Below are 17,397 nucleotides of genomic sequence, written 5' to 3'. Positions count from 1 at the left end.
TGGGCAAAGCAACTTTATTAGTGTCCCACAGCAAAATACATGAGGGATCTGTAAGAGGCAGTCGGGTTCCCTGCCGCTGTCACACAGGAGTAAGCAGCCGCCTCCACATCAGCCGTTTCCATGGGTTTGCTCCGGGTGCTGCCCCAAAAAGGAACCCGTGAGTGCTCCATACGCGTGGGGAAACAGCCCCCGGGCTGGGAAAAGCAGCATCACACAGCGGGATGTGCACCGGGAACACCTGGAACGTGACCCTCTCCCTCCACAGCCACAGGGGATGGCAGTATTCCAGGTGTTCCCTGGCTGGGCACGCATCTCCTGCTGCATTTCCCTGCTCCTCTGAGCACACAGAGCTTGTTCCCTCTCTCCACCCCAGCAGCAGGAATACACTGATCCACACAATACGTTCACTAATTTCTCTTTGCGTGAAAAGATCTAATTCCCCTCACTTGATCACAGCCTCCGAGTAGCATGAGTCAACTGTCGTGTTAACCGTTAGTGTTACTGTCAAACCCTCTTTGGTTATAGAATGGTTTATTTAAAGCAGGATTATACAAAACGATTTTCAGCTAGAAATACCCCCCTGAAACCTAAAAGCCATCTAAAGGAACACACTCCCGCAGGCTGAAGCTATGCTGATCGATAGGAATTAGAAATCTGAGTTGTTCCCCCACAGGATCTAAAGAGATTTATCAAAATTATATTAAGGAAATACATTTTGAGGAAGGGTAAACTTCTGACCAATCCTTGGAATATCAAAAGCAGAGTTCTGGAAGGAGCAGTAGTGGGTTAGAGAAAGAAAGAACTGAGCCACAGACCTCGCTTTAAATACTCTCCATGGCCTTGAATTCACTGAGCGCCTGCACCGGGTTCACGTGTTTCTTCTGGGATGCTCTCTTGATTTTAGTTTGGGTTTCATCCTGCTTCTCCCTCTTGACCAGGGGTTTCTTCTCCGGAGCCTTCATCTTCCAAGAGACAGCAGGAAGGTTGAGGGAAGCCATTCCCTGGGACTTCTGGTACTTGGTGGATGCCACGTAGGAAGCCTTCACGGTCTGCACCACCGCGTTCATCAGGTTCTTGGCTGCTTGGATAAGGGACATGGCACTGTCCACCTGCCGAACGGTGACACACACGTGTTACATGGCATACAAACCACAGGACATAAAGGGCAGTATTTCCCCATGATCTGTGCCTTTTCCGTATTAACACTGACAAGATTTGGATTCTCCTGTTTGCTTTTGTGACTAAGCTTTAACAGTAGCTTATTCTCTAATGAAATTAATAAAGCTGCAGTAATACCTTAATCAGTGATAATAAATACTTAAATCTCCCTAAATACTCAGTTGCATGGGAAAGGAAGGAACACAACTGCATCTTCAGGACCTGGAGTCCCTTCCAAGCTGGTTCCTGACTCAGAAAGAGCAATAAAATGAGAAACCCCCATTTCCAAAGCTTTACCACATGGCAGAGCTGAAGAGCCAACAGTGGGGCAGGGTGAAAGAGAAAGGGGAGGCCCAGTGAGGTGAGCATGCTCTCCTGGAGTGCCCTGCTCCGGGTGGGACATCTTACGTGTGAATGCCCAATGGTCTGGGGCACGTTTCTGGTCTTGGGTTCAGTACCTCTGCTCAGCTGCCTCCACACACTGCAATTCCTGTGCTGTGGCCACCTAAGGAAGGTGCTGGAGGAAGCCTTGAAGGCGTTGCTTGTGGAGCAGCAAACCAAGCTGAGCAGGGGGGTGGCTGCTTTTCTTACAGTGCTGGGACCTTCCTTTCCATCATGCTGTGGGCTGAGTACCACAATGGCAGATCAGATCTGTGCCCCCTGACATACCAGCATCAGCTGCATTCCTCCTCGCAGTCAACACACTCAAAACACTTGCATTGCATTTGACTTATTTCCATGAATCTCCACAGCAGGGAGGATCACATGAAATGCCATGAATGTAAGGAGCCACTTCCCTGAGCGACTTGTCAGATTGCTTAGGGGGCAAGCTCTTGCTGGCTTGTAAAGTTTCCTGCTTCTGTGGTAGCTGGATGGGGCAGGATGTTAACAGTGAGAAGAGGTTTTCTGTTAGACAGGCTAAGTCCCTGGGCTGCCAGAGGTCTTCACCTGATCATCTGACAGGAGTTGAGCACCACTGCTGGCAGTATTTAGCCCCAGTGGACCGGATCGTAGGGAAGAGACAGGACCAGGAGATGACACTACAGATGCCAGCCTGTTCATACAACTAATTCATGGCAGAAGGGTATGCAAATTTTGAAGACACTGAGTAACTGCAGTAAAACCCTGGAGTATGTATTACTGCATAATGACACATCTACTGCTTTGACAGCCTGATGCCTCCAGCCTTCCAGCAAACAGGACGTCAGCACGCACCAGGGACACACAGCAACAGCATCTGCAATTCTAGCTTGTTTGCAGGGGAAAACATGTGCTGTAAGTTTAAGCACCTGAAATACCCAAATGGCAGAAGGTGGAAAGTTTCTTCTATTTCCTTTCCAGGATTCAAACAGCAATATTGGACTATCAGCTATTTCTGTCCCTTCTTAAAATCCCCCACCTCATTCGTGACATGGATGGACAAAAGCACCAGTGGCCAAACACACCCACCCAGGGCAAGGAAGAATATGCCAGAAGAAATGAAGAATTCAGCTCCACCTCCTCCCCCCACATATCCATCACACAGATTCCTCTTAGGAGGAAGCACTTCATGAACTACAGTTCAACAATTCTCTGCTAAGTAGTGGCTAGAATGAGGAAGCAGCCTGGCCTGGGGCAGCTTTCACTGTCATCAACCAGAGCAGCCACTGAAAATCCCTGCACTCCTCAAGGCACAGCTATTTTGAAATACTACCATCTCTGGAGCACTGCAGGACCCCAGCACGTTCCACGGCTGTGCAGAGATGTGGGGTAGGTTTAGCTGTGCTGATTTAACCTCAGTAAGAGTGAAAAACAGGCTGGAAAAACAGTAAATTACACAAAAGTCAAGTGAATCTGTCTACAAACGCTGCTGAGTAATGAGAAGTGAAGTCTGTATTTTCCCCCCTTTCAAACAGTGTTTCCTCCAAGAACAACAAGGCAGCACAGGCAAATACTGCTGCATACATTAAAACTTTGACTGAATGCTCCAGAATCTCTTGTCTGTATTCTATAATGTTTAGCATAAAAGCTTGGCTTGGAATAACTGTTAACCCTGGAAATAAAACTGCATGAACCAGACATTCTACAAAAAAGCCTCCAGCCCAAACTTGCTGTTTCCCAGTGTCAACCTGGTTTCATTGCTAGACACAACATGTATTCCTCTGTCCCTTCAGCCACTATTTATTCATCCTTATCACCCTCCACAACTGCCTGAAATGAGGCTGTAACGAGGTGGGGTTGATCTCTTTCCCCAAGTAACAAGTGACAGGACATGAGGAAACGGCCACAAGTTGCACCAGGGGAGCACCGGAGGGAGGTTTAGACTGGATATTAGGACAAATGTCTTCCCTGGAAGGATTGTCAAGCACTGGCACAGGCTGCCCAGGGAAGTGGTGCAGCCACGATCCCTGGAGGTGTTTAGAAGACGTGCAGATGTGGCACTGAGGGGCACGGTTTAGTGGCAGCCTTGGCAGTTAACAGATGGATCCAGTGCTCTTAAAAGGTCTTTTCCAACCTAAAGGATCCTGTGATGTTGTGTCACAGTTCATACATACCCCAGACACCACCAGCTCCCCTCCCAGGTTCTGCACTTCAGCCTTCACTTTGCTGCAGATGTTGAGCTGGTGGCAGTACAGTGCGATGCGCTGCAGGTAGGCCAGCAGGTCCTGCTTACACGCAGAGTCAGGGCACTGGGGAGAAAACAAGGTGAAGTTTTACTTTACAATCACGAAAACTGGAACAGAAGTCATTTAGGCAGAAATCAGACAATTCCATCTCCATTCTGTACCAGCCGATGTGCTCCAGAGAGCATTCTCCTTTCTGCTGAGCCTTGGTTTTCAACAGACAACTGAGCAATAGATGGGCATCACTAAATACATATAAAAGGCCAGGAGCAATAAACACAGGCTATCAGAACAGAATCTCTGGGACTCCTTGCAGCTGCACAGCTGCCCTTGAGCTCCCTGCAAGGAGGAAGAGGAACAAGAGGAGGAGGAGGAGGTTAGCTGACCTTTCCAGAGCAGGTCTGTTAACTATGAAAGGTCCCAGGACACAGCAGCAGTGATTTCACATCAAGATCTCAAGTTGCAAGCAGCAGATATTACCAAACCCAGCCTCAATTCTCCATCTTCAGTATCTTAAGCTAAGAAATTATCAACTCGACAGTTACTCAATGACACTGGCAGAGAAGGTATTTCCCTCATTTCGGCTCCTGATTTCTCAGCAGTGTGGAAACAGATTCCTCACCAGGCATGAAATAAAACTTTTAAGGTGCTTGCTGAGGCGCTCATCTGCAAGATAAAAGCAACTGTTTCAGCTCTGCAATTGAAATGCCCTTCAGAGAGCTGCTTCTCAGGCAGAAGGGAAGGGCCATCCCTTGCTCGCAGAGCCGGGCAAGAGGTGATTAATGAGCCGGGCTCAAAGTGGATTTCAAAACAAGAGGAGCCCTGCTGAGGGGCAAAACAGTCCAAACCGGGAGCTGCAAGCATAAGACAAAAAGGCCACAGGAAGCCTTTTAGTGCCAGTGCCAGTCCTGTGGTATCATTAAAAAGGCAGTGAACACGGTGGCCAGAATCACTCCTCCAAGGAATAACGGGGCTGTCTCAGACTTGCTGCCACACTATGGCTGTATGAAGATTAGTGAATAAAGCCGCTGGCACACCCTGAACCACAAACACTTTGCCCACCAGACTTTCATGCTGCTGATGAATAAACCAAGGGCACAGGTGCCATGGTCCTGGGGTGCAGCTCCAGTGCCTAAAAGGGATATGAGAAAGCTGGAGAGGGGCTTGGGACAAGGGCCTGTAGGGACAGGCCAAGGGGAATGGCTTTAACCTGCCAGAACAGGGGAGACTGAGATGAGCTCTTAGGCAGAAGCTGTTCCCTGTGAGGGTGCTGAGGCGCTGGCACAGGGTGCCCAGAGAAGCTGTGGCTGCCCCATCCCTGGCAGTGCTCAAGGCCAGGCTGGACACAGGGGCTTGGAGCAGCTGCTCCAGTGGAAGGTGTCCCTGCCCGTGGCAGGGGCTGGAGCTGGATGAGCCCTTCCAACCCCAACCAGTTTGGGATTCTATGATGCTGTGGTTACGTTCTGGTGCCTGCAGGTGAGGACACCCTGCTGACAGCATCCACATGGAGCATCGGCTACCCACAATGACTTATTTGCCAAAACAGACATTTAACTCTGAAAGGATGTGAGTGTAGCTAGTAAATATGTTTGTTCTATCCAGGGCCAGACCAAGTGGGTTTTCTAAGCCAATGTACTTGCAGAGGTGAAAGATCAGTACTATACATTGCATAGAGAGATGCCCCGTATGGCAGGCTGCTGAGCTGTGATCCAAGGCAGCACACACACATACACTCAACATGAGGACATACATTACAATGGGATTCTTGGCAAGCTGGGACAAGCACGTCAGGCTGTGCAGCACAGGCTATGAAGACTGGATGGCTTTGTGGGCATCTGACCCAGTGTGACCATAAACTGACTGAGATCACCTTCTTAGTTCTAAGGAATGTAATGAAACACCCAGAGTATCTGCAGCTCTTATGTAGGCTCGGTGCTTTCATCAGTGAAGTGAAACCCACAAACAACAGAGCAGCAAAAGCTTGCAGGTTCATTTTTTAAGCTAATCAATAGTAGTCAGCAGTACAAGATGTTTTTGAGAAAGTCCACAAATAGCATTGGCCAAAGAGCTAATGAAAAGCTGAAATTACCATCTGGGAAAAAGCTCTCCATCTCCCAGAAAGCTCATCTAACAAAGCCAACGGGCGGCACAGCAGCACACTGAATGGAACACTGACAAATGCACAATACAGCATGTCAGAAGGACCCTGAACAATGCAAGGAGCTTTATAGGCTCCAAGTTTATGGAAACTAGTTAAGGAAAGACACTTGCAAGGGAAGAGGCTGCTGCATGTGTCCTGGTGGCTGAAGAAGGCAGCAAAACATTAGCAGGGGAAGGATGGGATAGGAAATATTATTCAGCTGTATAGATCAATTTGATGTGAGTTGGAAAACCACATCCTACCCTGTGTGTGCTATTTCAACAAGCAGAATAGAGAATTCAGTACAAAGACAGATGATACTTAAACAGAGATGTAACACAAGATAAAAAAGAACATCAACAAAAGGCACTGCAAGTGCCTGTATAAGCCCTGTCCTTTCCTATGAAGGAACACTCAGATAAAACCTAAAAAACCCTAAAGGCAACAGTTTCAACACTGATTAAGAAAGATTACATTATTGTATTAACCTGCAACAGCCACAGACACAAAACTCCTGTTGGCAGAGCTAGCTGGGGAGGATTCCCACAACACACTCACAGCAGATAGCTGCACTGTAGGAACAAATGTGCACTGGGGACACATCCCCACCTCCCCAACCCACCAAAATGAGGTGCTGACTCTGCTGAGAGGGGAGACTGAGATGAGCTCTCAGGCAGAAGCTCTTCCCTGTGAGGGTGCTGAGGCGCTGGCACAGGGTGCCCAGAGAAGCTGTGGCTGCCCCATCCCTGGCAGTGTTCAAGGCCAGGTTGGACACAGGGGCTTGGAGCAGCTGCTCCAGTGGAAGGTGTCCCTGCCTGTGGCAGGGGTTGGAGCTGGATGAGCTTTAAGGTCCCTTCCAACCCAAACCACTCTGGGATTCTGTAACTCTGTGGTGGCTGTTAGAAAAGCTAAACTGGTTCCTTCACCTCAAATCCAGGGTCCATCCCAGACAGAGCAAACACACACACATTCGCTTCCTACTGCCTCAGCTGAGCCTTCAGAGCAGCAGAATCACCTCTTTCTCCCTCTTTGCAAAGAAAAAGAGCAGGGAAAGCCAGAAGAGCTCTCCTGGGGTTTGTGCTGATTAAGACAAGCACACAGTCCCCATCCCCACATGTCTGGTACGTGTAAGAAGCAACTACAGATGCTTTCCTTCCTCCTGCTGTATCTCCTGTTTAGGGTATAAACAGTAATTCACCCTGAAATTCCCTGGCCAGCCCCATGTCACAGCTGGGCTCAGTACTCTGGTTAGAGGCTGAAAGCAGGCACACAAGGGAAGCAGAGGCAGTGGCAGGGAGCACACCCTTGGACCAGCCTCCACAGCTCACGGACCAGGTGACAACAAGAGATTGCTGGAGTGTCTTCCCGAGGAGCAGGGCAATCCCTATGCTTGCCCCCAGCTCCTTTCAATGCCATGATCAGGCACAGATGTAATCCCAACCTCCCAGCACTATCAGAAAGAAAAAGCAACAGTTTTTTCTTTTGCTCTGTCAGTATTTCAGCATCAAAAAAGAAATACTAGGGAGGCTCATCCTGCTGCAAATCATCTGTGTGTGTTGTACTCAGAAGTGCTTCCTGTTCCCCACTCCAAACAAGCAGAGTGCTGCTTTGAGTGAAAGATGGAATACCTTTGGGAAAACCTGCCGGCTGATGGCTAGACACTTCTCACCAGACGTGATATACCTTGGATAATAGCTTTTGTAGTTTCAAAGGAAATGTGCTGTAAAAGTGCCTGACGGCAGGAGTTAGGAGTTCCTGACACACTAACACGAGGGGTCATGATTCACCCGGTGTCACATGGCAAACAGGACATAAAACCCCATCCATTTGTTAAAAGCTCGTATTAGGCACAGGAAGGCATTAGTGCTCTGCTGAAGTGGTTGCACTGCATGTCCCCTGCAACTGTCAGACAGTTCTACATTAACAAGTTTCTAAAGAGTATGTAAGCACATCTAATGAAATATGCAAGCTCCAAGTATTAGTAAAGTATGGAGAAGGGGAGAAAAGCTATATTCTTGTCAGAATGACTAACTGTAGTCCTGCTTGTATTTATCTTCCAGTGTGTGCTTAACCTTTTACATTTTTAAGGACCTTACTTTGGCTAAAAGGAGCCATTTCGTTTTCTTCTGTATTTTGCAATGGCTTGGTGCAGAAAACCAGACATCAGCTTTGCATAAAACATGTGAATTAAAAAGAAAACAGGAAAAGGCATTGTAAACCTTCAGCCCAAGCTCCCCTGAGCTCTATAACACAAACTGCTCCTTGCTTCATTTACCTACAGCAGCAGCACACCTGATTCTTCCAGAAATATAGTTGTCAAAATGCTCTAGAGCAAGGAGACCCATTTTAAAAAACACATTTCAACATTTGCTCCCCACTGAACCTTCCTCACTCCATCATTAATGAATAAGGGTGAAGACAACATCCTCTGGATGCAGCATTTAAAGAGAGATCTGCATTACAAAGATTTACTTCCAAAGTGACACAGTTTCATTTCAAACCTTGCCTTATGACTTTACATTCAGAGAAGGACTGAAAAGCAGGTGATGGCTGTACAAAACAAAGTTTAGGCCATGATCTCAGACTTAACCTACCTGCATTTCAGGGTCCCTCTTGAAGACAGAGTATTATTACTAATGCTGATGTTTCTCTGCAATTTGGGTGTGGAAAGAGACCAAAGGTGCTTTTGCCTGGCCCAACCCAGTTTCTGAAGTGGCTCAGGACAGACAGATGCATTGCATAAAATCCCTGAGCTGGCCATACTCATTCATTTCTATAAGAAACCTTTCAAACACTTTTGTACATATAGCACAACACACACACACCAGCTTGGGACAGCATAGCAAATACTGGGTCACTACAAGCCTTGCTCAAAGTCTTCATCAAATTCTGACTGGACAACAAAAAAACCCTGGAATTTTGACAATCTCCCCATTCAGTCTATGGGGCACTTGAAAATTGGTAATATTAAAAAGCTGCCTCAAAAATAATATGAAAGGTTGTACAACAGTGCTACAGGCCACATGCAGTAATTATGGTATTGCCTGCATGGCCTCGTCACTGCTTTGGAAAGTCTTGGGTGTACTCCCAACAAGACAGAAGCAACATGAATTCAGTGTCAGTCCTGTTCAGTTACAGAATTGTCCTAGATACTATGTGACACGAAGCAGTGCTGGCATATGGCTACCTTAAAACCGTAGGTGCTTGATTTAAGCCAAGGAGCTGCTAGTGTTACTGCTGGGCATATTTAGCTGCTTACACTGCTTAGGGTGGCAGGAGAGCAGCAGGAAAGAAAAGGCTAGAATTTTCCAGCAGAAAATCTGGAAAATCAGTTTAAAAGCCCCAACCCCTCAAAGCTAAACACATTTTCTTCTGTTCGTCATGTCTGCAGTACTTACAAATCTGCTATTGCTCATTTGTGCTGGAGGCTTATGGTTTGTGACTTACATGGTCAGCAATAGTCCGGCCCAGCTTGTCCATCCTTGACCCAGCCTCGGCAATCTTCTTGGCTGCACTAATCACATCTGACGTATTTTTCAGTGGACCTTTACCTCTGCAAAACAGAACAGAGTTTACCTTCTAGCACCAGAAAACTGGAAGAGTGAACTATTGTTTTCTGTTCCATACAGTACTGGAAGTGATTCCTCACCCAAACTGCATGAGTAAGGTTGCACAGAACTAGGCAGGTGTAATCATTACAGCACCTTCATTTTTAAGACAATTTCTGCCTTCCAGCACCTGCCCATATTTAGATTAAACCCAGGAATAAAAACATCTTAAATTTTACTGTTTTAAGCACCCTAATGATGATAAGAGATAACATTTTAGAAGACAGATTTGCAATTTTCATGGAATGCAACATCAAGTTTAAAAAATAGTGTTGTATAAAATCTGGTAAATGAATTTCAAAAGGCATCAAAACCCCTCTCTTTCTTTTGCAAATAACTGTACCAGGAACCATTTCTGCAGTACAGCAATATTGAGAGCCCATAGAATTTAATGTTCTTTAGAAGTGAGCAAATATATGTATATATATTCCTTGGGACAAGAATCACCCTTAAGAAAGAAAGACAGACAGGCAATAACTGCTGTGCATCCATAGATCAATTTAAACAGTTATTACCACCCAGTCACTGCATAGTAATGCATCTCCTGAGTTAATACAGGCTTATAATAGGGTAACATTTAAAGGAAATTATAAGAAGTCAGACTCTTAAGACTGCTAGCAAAAATACTTCATTGACAGATGAGCATTCCAGGCAGTTCTGAGAGAAGGTGTTGTGCACACAAACAAAAAACACTCACCTGGTGAAGTCTGTCATTTCCATCATAATCATACACATTTGTTTTGCCAGAACAATGATGTCATTACCACTGTCATCCCATTTGGATACTTCAGCATCCAGTTTACTCTTTTCTTCCTGGAAGCTTGCAACTTGCTCAGCAATCTTTGCTTTTTGCTCTTGAGGGAGCTGAGCCATGATCGCCTGAAAGAGAGAGTTTTCCCACATTGCCATTGGAGAAGGCTTTTTGGAACATTTCACTAATAACCAATTTAAGTCATGTGGATGGGGGATAAAACTTTAATAGCACTCCTCTACCTAGAGGCTTCACAGAACCGTTTCCTTCCATTTTGAATCAAGGTTTATGCTTTTTCTTAAGAAAGAGTGCCCAGAGAGACAAGCTGACACCTGAAACATGGGCATGTGCAGGATAAAACTGGAACACTCCAAATGAGTTTGCCACGTTATCATCCCTCAAAAATAATCTGAATAAAGAGGGGAACCTGCCTTTTCTATAAAATTTAAGAGTTTTAAAAGGGAGTTTCACTTGGGTATCTTTCACTGTTGCAATGCACAGAAGAAATAGGAGGTGTCTCTTCCCTGCAAAAAGCTGGATGTACTGTTTTGAAACATGCATACTGAGGAAAGAGTAAATGAAAATGAAGAGTATGTGCTTACTCCTGAATAAAATCTATCAGACTAGGTTTACAGCCTGCATGAGACTCAATGCCTTTGCCTTCATAAATACAGGGAGCATTCATGCTTCCAGGAGCAGGTGAAAAGGAGTCTGCAGTACAAAAAAGCCTCTGGCAGCAGCTGTGCTATAAGGTAAATTAGAAATGTCTACATCTAAATAAAAGAGGGGAGAGGGATACAGGAAAGAGAGCGCTTGTACAAGGCAGGACGGCATACAAAATACTCTCAGTATAATTCCAAAGCCAAAATGGCAGAAGGCTGATTAAGTGAGGTCTGGTCCTTGCCTGGTTTCAGGCTAGAAGAGCCATCACAGAAAACCTTCCATAGCACTTTCCCCAAGACTGTAAATTGTTATTGACAAAGAAGGGGACACGTCAAATAAAAACGGAAGGGAAGGCCTGGTTTTCCTTCAATGTACTGATCTTAAGTTTTCAGCTATTACTGATTTTATATTGCCTATCAATGCTTTAATTTTTAACAGTCACAGGAAATGCAGTTAATTTCAATTATTTCATTTTAAGCTGCTCTCAATGGCGTCTTTCTCAATGCTCAGTGACCAACACGTGAGTGAGAAGCCAGTCTGCAAAAATTTCTGGTCCATAAACTTAGGATTTGACTATCTGAAAATACCATTAGTACAATGAAATTGTTTGCCTATCTCCCTGCAGAAATTCAGCTAAGAGAACAGCAGTGCCTACCACATCTGTGATGTCCAAGTATAAAGTACTTCATAGAATCACAAAATCCCAGCCTGGTTTGGGTTGAAGGGACCTTAAAGCTCATCCAGCTCCAACCCCTGCCATGGGCAGGGACACCTTCCACTGGAGCAGCTGCTCCAAGCCTCTGTGTCCAACCTGGCCTTGAACACTGCCAGGGATGGGGCAGCCACAGCTTCTCTGGGCACCCTGTGCCAGCGCCTCAGCACCCTCACAGGGAAGAGCTTCTGCCTAAGAGCTCAGCTCAGTCTCCCCTGTTCTGGCAGGTTCAAGCCATTCCCCTTGGCCTGTCCCTACAGGCCCTTGTCCCAAGCCCCTCTCCAGGTTTCCTGCAGCCCCTTTAGGCACTGGAGCTGCTCTCAGGTCTCCCCTTCAGGAGCCTTCTCTTGTCCAGGCTGCCCCAGCCCAGCTCTTTTAGCCTGGCTCCAGAGCAGAGCTTCTCCAGACCTTGCAGCATCTCCATTGCCTCCTCTGGACTTGCTCAAGCAGTTCATCAGTATTAAAAGGATTTTGATCTTTCAGAACATCCAAAATAACACTCAGATGTTTCTTACATCTCTCAGACCAACACACGCTTCATTTCACTTAACCTCCTCTTTAGAAGAGAACTGGAAACAAAGAATTCCAGTTTTCTGATCCAATATTTTCACCTTTCCCTCCTTCCCACCCCCTCCTCTAATATTTAACCTGGATTTTCAAAGCCAACTGAACTGTTTCTTGAAGGCAAGTCACTGTTTTAGAATGCTCTGATTTCTTCCTTACCCTTGCACTTTGTCCAGCAATGAGCTGATCATCTTCAGTCTGAATACTTGTTCTGCTTCGAACATCAAAGTCCTCAGTCTCAAAGTCGGAATCATCCAGCTCTTCAGGAGTCTGAGGAAAGAGTAATTCAGTCAGAGTCAAACAAGAGAATTCACGGCTCTAAATATCAATGAGAATATTGTTTTTCAAGCAGAGAGAATGGAAATCAGTGAAGGAAAAAATCAGTCCATGTTTTCAACAAGAAGGGTAAATGAAGGGAATGCGCCCAGGGTACACTTGCCTCTGAGTGTACACTGTATGTATGTTTGAGTATATATGAGAATATATGCTTGAGTGCTCATGTTAAACACATCGGGATCCCCCAGATTTCATACCAGGTCCTAAGCACCTGAGATCTGTCAGGTCGGGAATGCACTCAGGTTTGAAGCACAGGAAAAAAGTTCTTGCAAAATGAACAGTATTTCTGCAACTTGGTTACATGTAAAAGCTTCGCTTGAGATGCTGAAACTAAAATTACACACAGCTCTAAGGCCTGGTTCAAACCCACCACCATCGTCTTTAGTGCGATTATGAATCAAAGCACAGACTAAATTAACAACAGCTAAAATGTATCAAAATTTATTCTTATCCCCCAGGAAAAGCTGAAATTTTCAGCTAGTAAGGGCCAGCTTTTATGCTGTGGGCTAAACACATCTGACCTAGTTCCTGCTTGCCTGGGATTTATTTTTGCCACTGCCACTCCACAGCTGACGAACTTTTCATGAAGCTTATCAAGTTTAAACAGCATATTTGTCAAAATACTACATCTTTGCTTAGAATGGTACTTCATGGCAGTTTTACAGAGCTGGGTCAACAACGACCTCCACGGATAAATGCAATACATTGTGATTAACAGGTAAGATGCAAATAAAGTCCCTGTTCTTCAGATTTCTTTCCTATCATTCGAATTTTACAAACTTGTTTTGCAACCCAGACATCTTGTGATACAGTTAAAATGGAGATAGGTACACAAAAGAGTTGCCAAAAAGCAAAGGTGAGCATGCTGATAATCAGGAGCCAGGTTATTTCAGCCACCATCTCCCCTCCATGTCTTGTAGAACAGAGTACGCCTACAAAATCATCATAAGGACATATATTTAAGAAATAGTACACATATACATAAAAGAAGACAGTTCTGCTGCATCTTTAGAAACTGTTTATGATTCCCAAGCCCCCTTCTCTGCCCATCCATCCTAAATCCCAAAAAACCTGGGGTATACAAAGTGTAATTCTGCCTTTCAAGCTGTCAAGGGCAGAAACTCCTCTGGGGAAGATGAGGGATTGCCTGGGGAGCAGGGAGGAAAAAGCAACAACCTACAGATATTTTAGTTCTGAGAATACACTGCATAAACATGAAAATTAGGTGTCTGAGTGACTTTTCCTTCTGGTGCCTGTAAAGAGCAAGTGCCACTGGACAAAGTTTCAAGTATATCAGCTTGTTTGCTCCAGCCGAGCTCAGCAGCATCCCCCTGTGAGTGTGGTTCCTTCTGTGGGCCAGTTTGAGACAAAGCCCTGGAGAAGCAGTGGCCTGGAGGGCTCTCTTATCCTACATCCATCCTACACCTTACAGCCTTTGGAGAACAAATCCTAGCAATTTAACTTCTTTAACAGGTCACTGCTTTGTCACCAGCGTGCTGCCGTTAGCTACTGGCAGTGGCACTAAAGCCACGGCACCCTGACATCAGAGACGCAGCTGCGTGAGGGGCAATGTCAGCACTCCTGGCATCACCACCTCAGCTAATTACTCACAATGTGGAGCTGGCAGCCCTGCCATCATGTCCTGCATAGGAGCACTTCAGCAGGGGGTGACTCAAATTAGTTTGTCTGCATAGCAGGAAAGCCTTAATATCTTCATCTAATGCTGGTTGTCTATAAATCCTGAGCTTAACTTTGACAGAAATTATATGGAGAATTGTCAGCTTTTCTTCTCCTTTCCGATCTGATTCTTCGCTTTAAGCAGAAAACATGGAAGATACTATAGCAGTGGTTACTATAATCATGTATATTCTGGAGCTGCGCTGTCCTTAAGTTACTTATCACCAAAATGTATCTGCCATGGTTACCACTCTGAAAGATGAACATGGTGTCTCTGCAATGCATTTGTTTGAGTCAGAGGAGGACAAGGGAAAAAGGAACAAGGCCCCTACATTTGTTTTTGCTGTGTCTGGCTCCTGAGCATTTTTACCAAGCTTCATTCAAGAAATGTGCCACAGGTCAGCCTCAATCAGAACTTTCTTTTCTGCAACCCACAATCAACTGCAGAAGCCCTTCTGCATCTTCCCTGCATGCCTCCTACCAGTCTAAGGCTGCCTGACCTACCAGAAATCAGGACTTCCAAGTCACACTCACTGCACCCGAAACATGCCAGGAGAGACAAAGCCTCTATGAACTGCTCCCTGTTTACTGAGGTTAGCCCATTACCGAATTACACGCTCTAGGAACCAGAGGCTGAACTCATCTAAACCCGTTTGTGACTAACTAGCATTAATTCTCAAAATTTACTTAATAAAGAGCCATCGGGTTTTATTTCTCAGCTCTCAAACGATCAAAAAGCATCTATAGTTATGAATCTACTTGCTGCTGTTAAATCAAAGGTCACTGATTTCAGCACATTAACAAGCAAGGCATTAACATGATATTAGAAAGGATGCGTGAAGGGTATTTAGCATCACAACTCTGGCTATCATTGACGCTCAGATCTGTTTAATGAATTTGAATCAAAACGTACTTCTGAAGCACTCCGCAGAGTGATTAGCAGTTTTTAAGATTCTGAATGTTAATATGAGCTAAACGCGAATTTCACGCTGTCTGCTCTCAACAGAACTGATGCCTGTCAGCTCAATAAAGGCATGGAAATGAGTGGAGAAACAGAAAGCTGTTCCAGTAAGTTCTGCTCACCCGGATCATCAGAACAGCTTTCCTGATGTCTCGTATCCCATCGTACACCAGCCGGGAGGCATCGATGAATTCGTTCTCATCCATGGGCTGAGCAGGGTCTGAACTCAGAGCTTCCACAGCAGCTTCTACTTGCTCAGTAAACCGTGGCATAACTGAAGCAAGAACATCAAAGAGCAGTCAGTGCCAACCCAGTGCCACCTTCTACTACACACTCCTGTAAAAGTCATGTGTGTTCCTTGTTAATTATCACTGGAAGCTCTGAAACAATTCTACTTGCATTCAAAATATTTGTCATAGAAAGACATCAAAACTGCAACTCAAGTCTTGGTCCATTGTTCATTCTGCTGCTGTTTGGTCTTCTCCCTTCAGACAGTGAAAAGTTTACCCCACCTTCTAGTGGACAACAAGAAAACACCAGGACAAGCAGTGAGAAACTATGGGATAAAATATTAAGCATTTGTTTAATGTTCCCTGCAGATGTACATGATTTTGGGAAAAAAAACAGCATTACCATCACAAAGCTCAAGTTTAAGAAGGGACTGGAAGAGGGCAGGTTGCTCTGCTGTACTGCAGTGACTCACTGCACCCTGGGAAGGACATCACAGAACCATTTGCAGTCTGTTTGCTTCTTCAGTGTCACCCTTAATTCTTCATCAAAGTAATGAAAGCAAAGCCAACAACTAATAGTTGGTGCAGTACTTACTGAAGTAACCAGAATCATTCCTTCCCTTGTATAGATGTTACCAGCTAGCTCACAGGAAACACCCTCATTTATTGCTTGGGTGTGGTGGACTACAAGCTCCAGTGCTGCTTTAACAGTCGTGAAGATACTTCACAAAATTTACCCTAAATATGACCCAAAACTTATTCTACTGGGCCACTGCAGTAGATGGAAAGGGCTGGAGCAGCTCTGCTCTGGAGCCAGGCTGAGAGAGCTGGGCTGGGGCAGCCTGGACAAGAGAAGGCTCCTGAAGGGGAGACCTTATTGCAGCTCCAGTGTCTAAAGGGGCTGCAGGAAACCTGGAGAGGGGCTTGGGACAAGGGCCTGTAGGGACAGGCCAAGGGGAATGGCTTGAACCTGCCAGAACAGGGGAGACTGAGATGAGCTCTTAGGCAGAAGCTCTTCCCTGTGAGGGTGCTGAGGCGCTGGCACAGGGTGCCCAGAGAAGCTGTGGCTGCCCCATCCCTGGCAGTGCTCAAGGCCAGGCTGGACACAGGGGCTTGGAGCAGCTGCTCTAGTGGAAGGTGCCCATGGCAGGGGTTGGAGCTGGATGAGCTTTAAGCTCCCTTCCAACCCAAACCAGGCTGGGATTCTGGGATTACACGAATAAATCTCTCTGTATCCTGAACACTCGCAGGGAATGGTACAATACTGCAAGATGACCAGCGCACCTTATAAGCCCTAATTCAATGTTTAGGATTCATTTTTTGGTGTTTTAGCTTTTTACAGCTCAAGAACAGCAAGCACATTCGGGGATACCTTGTGCACTGCCGAATTTTAAGCCAGTTAACATAGCAAAATTACACTTCTCATTTTGCAATAGCTCTGCAAATAACTCACTAGTTTTCATCACAGTGTATCAATGGAGTCTTTAACAGATTTCACAGGTACATTAGTATCTGGTTGCCCAGGCACTTGCAAGCACTATGAATTTAGGGACCTTGGAAGTAACTGACTCTTACCTGTGTTGGACAGTAACTTTGTGGCTTCCAACACCTTCTCAGTGTAGACTCCAGGCTCGTAGTTATCCATTTCTGAAGTGACAACATGAATGACTCTAGCAGCACGTCCTCGAATTGCTCCAGCTGTGCGGTCTAAACCATCAACATCTTTTTCTTGGAGAGCAATGACACATTTGTTTACATCTTCTAAAATATGATTCTCTGGTGGTAAAAGAAGGAGCATTTAGATGGTAATATCTTCTTTTCTGCTGCAGTCATCAGCATGGCAATTTCTCAGTTTGTGACCTGCTCTATAAACCTCCAATGAGATGCTGTAAAGCAGTAATTTTTAAGCTTTCCATGACCAGCAAACAGATGCCCTTCCAAACTAGGTGTCAAAAAGCCACCAGTGGCATCCACATTTCTTGCCTCTGTTTATC

The 17,397-nt window shown here is 45.5% G+C and overlaps 1 protein-coding gene across 1 annotated transcript in view; it reads right to left on the bottom strand.

The window, feature by feature from the left end:
* CTNNA1 (catenin alpha 1) overlaps positions 1–17,397 on the bottom strand; it is a 121,703-nt gene continuing 104,306 nt past the window's right edge. The window contains exons 12-18 of the mRNA XM_034066619.1: positions 16,979–17,179; positions 15,296–15,447; positions 12,359–12,469; positions 10,207–10,388; positions 9,349–9,454; positions 3,693–3,827; positions 1–1,109 (exon numbers count right to left, since the gene is read on the bottom strand). Of these exons, the coding sequence (XP_033922510.1) occupies positions 822–1,109; positions 3,693–3,827; positions 9,349–9,454; positions 10,207–10,388; positions 12,359–12,469; positions 15,296–15,447; positions 16,979–17,179 (1,175 nt within the window). The 3' untranslated portion in view covers positions 1–821. The remainder of the gene's footprint in view (positions 1,110–3,692; positions 3,828–9,348; positions 9,455–10,206; positions 10,389–12,358; positions 12,470–15,295; positions 15,448–16,978; positions 17,180–17,397) is intronic.

This window comes from Melopsittacus undulatus, chromosome 10 (assembly GCF_012275295.1).
Source record: "Melopsittacus undulatus isolate bMelUnd1 chromosome 10, bMelUnd1.mat.Z, whole genome shotgun sequence".
Lineage (NCBI taxonomy): Eukaryota > Metazoa > Chordata > Aves > Psittaciformes > Psittaculidae > Melopsittacus > Melopsittacus undulatus.
Note: the sequence above shows the minus strand (reverse complement) of the source record. Positions and strands in the feature narration are given on the sequence as shown.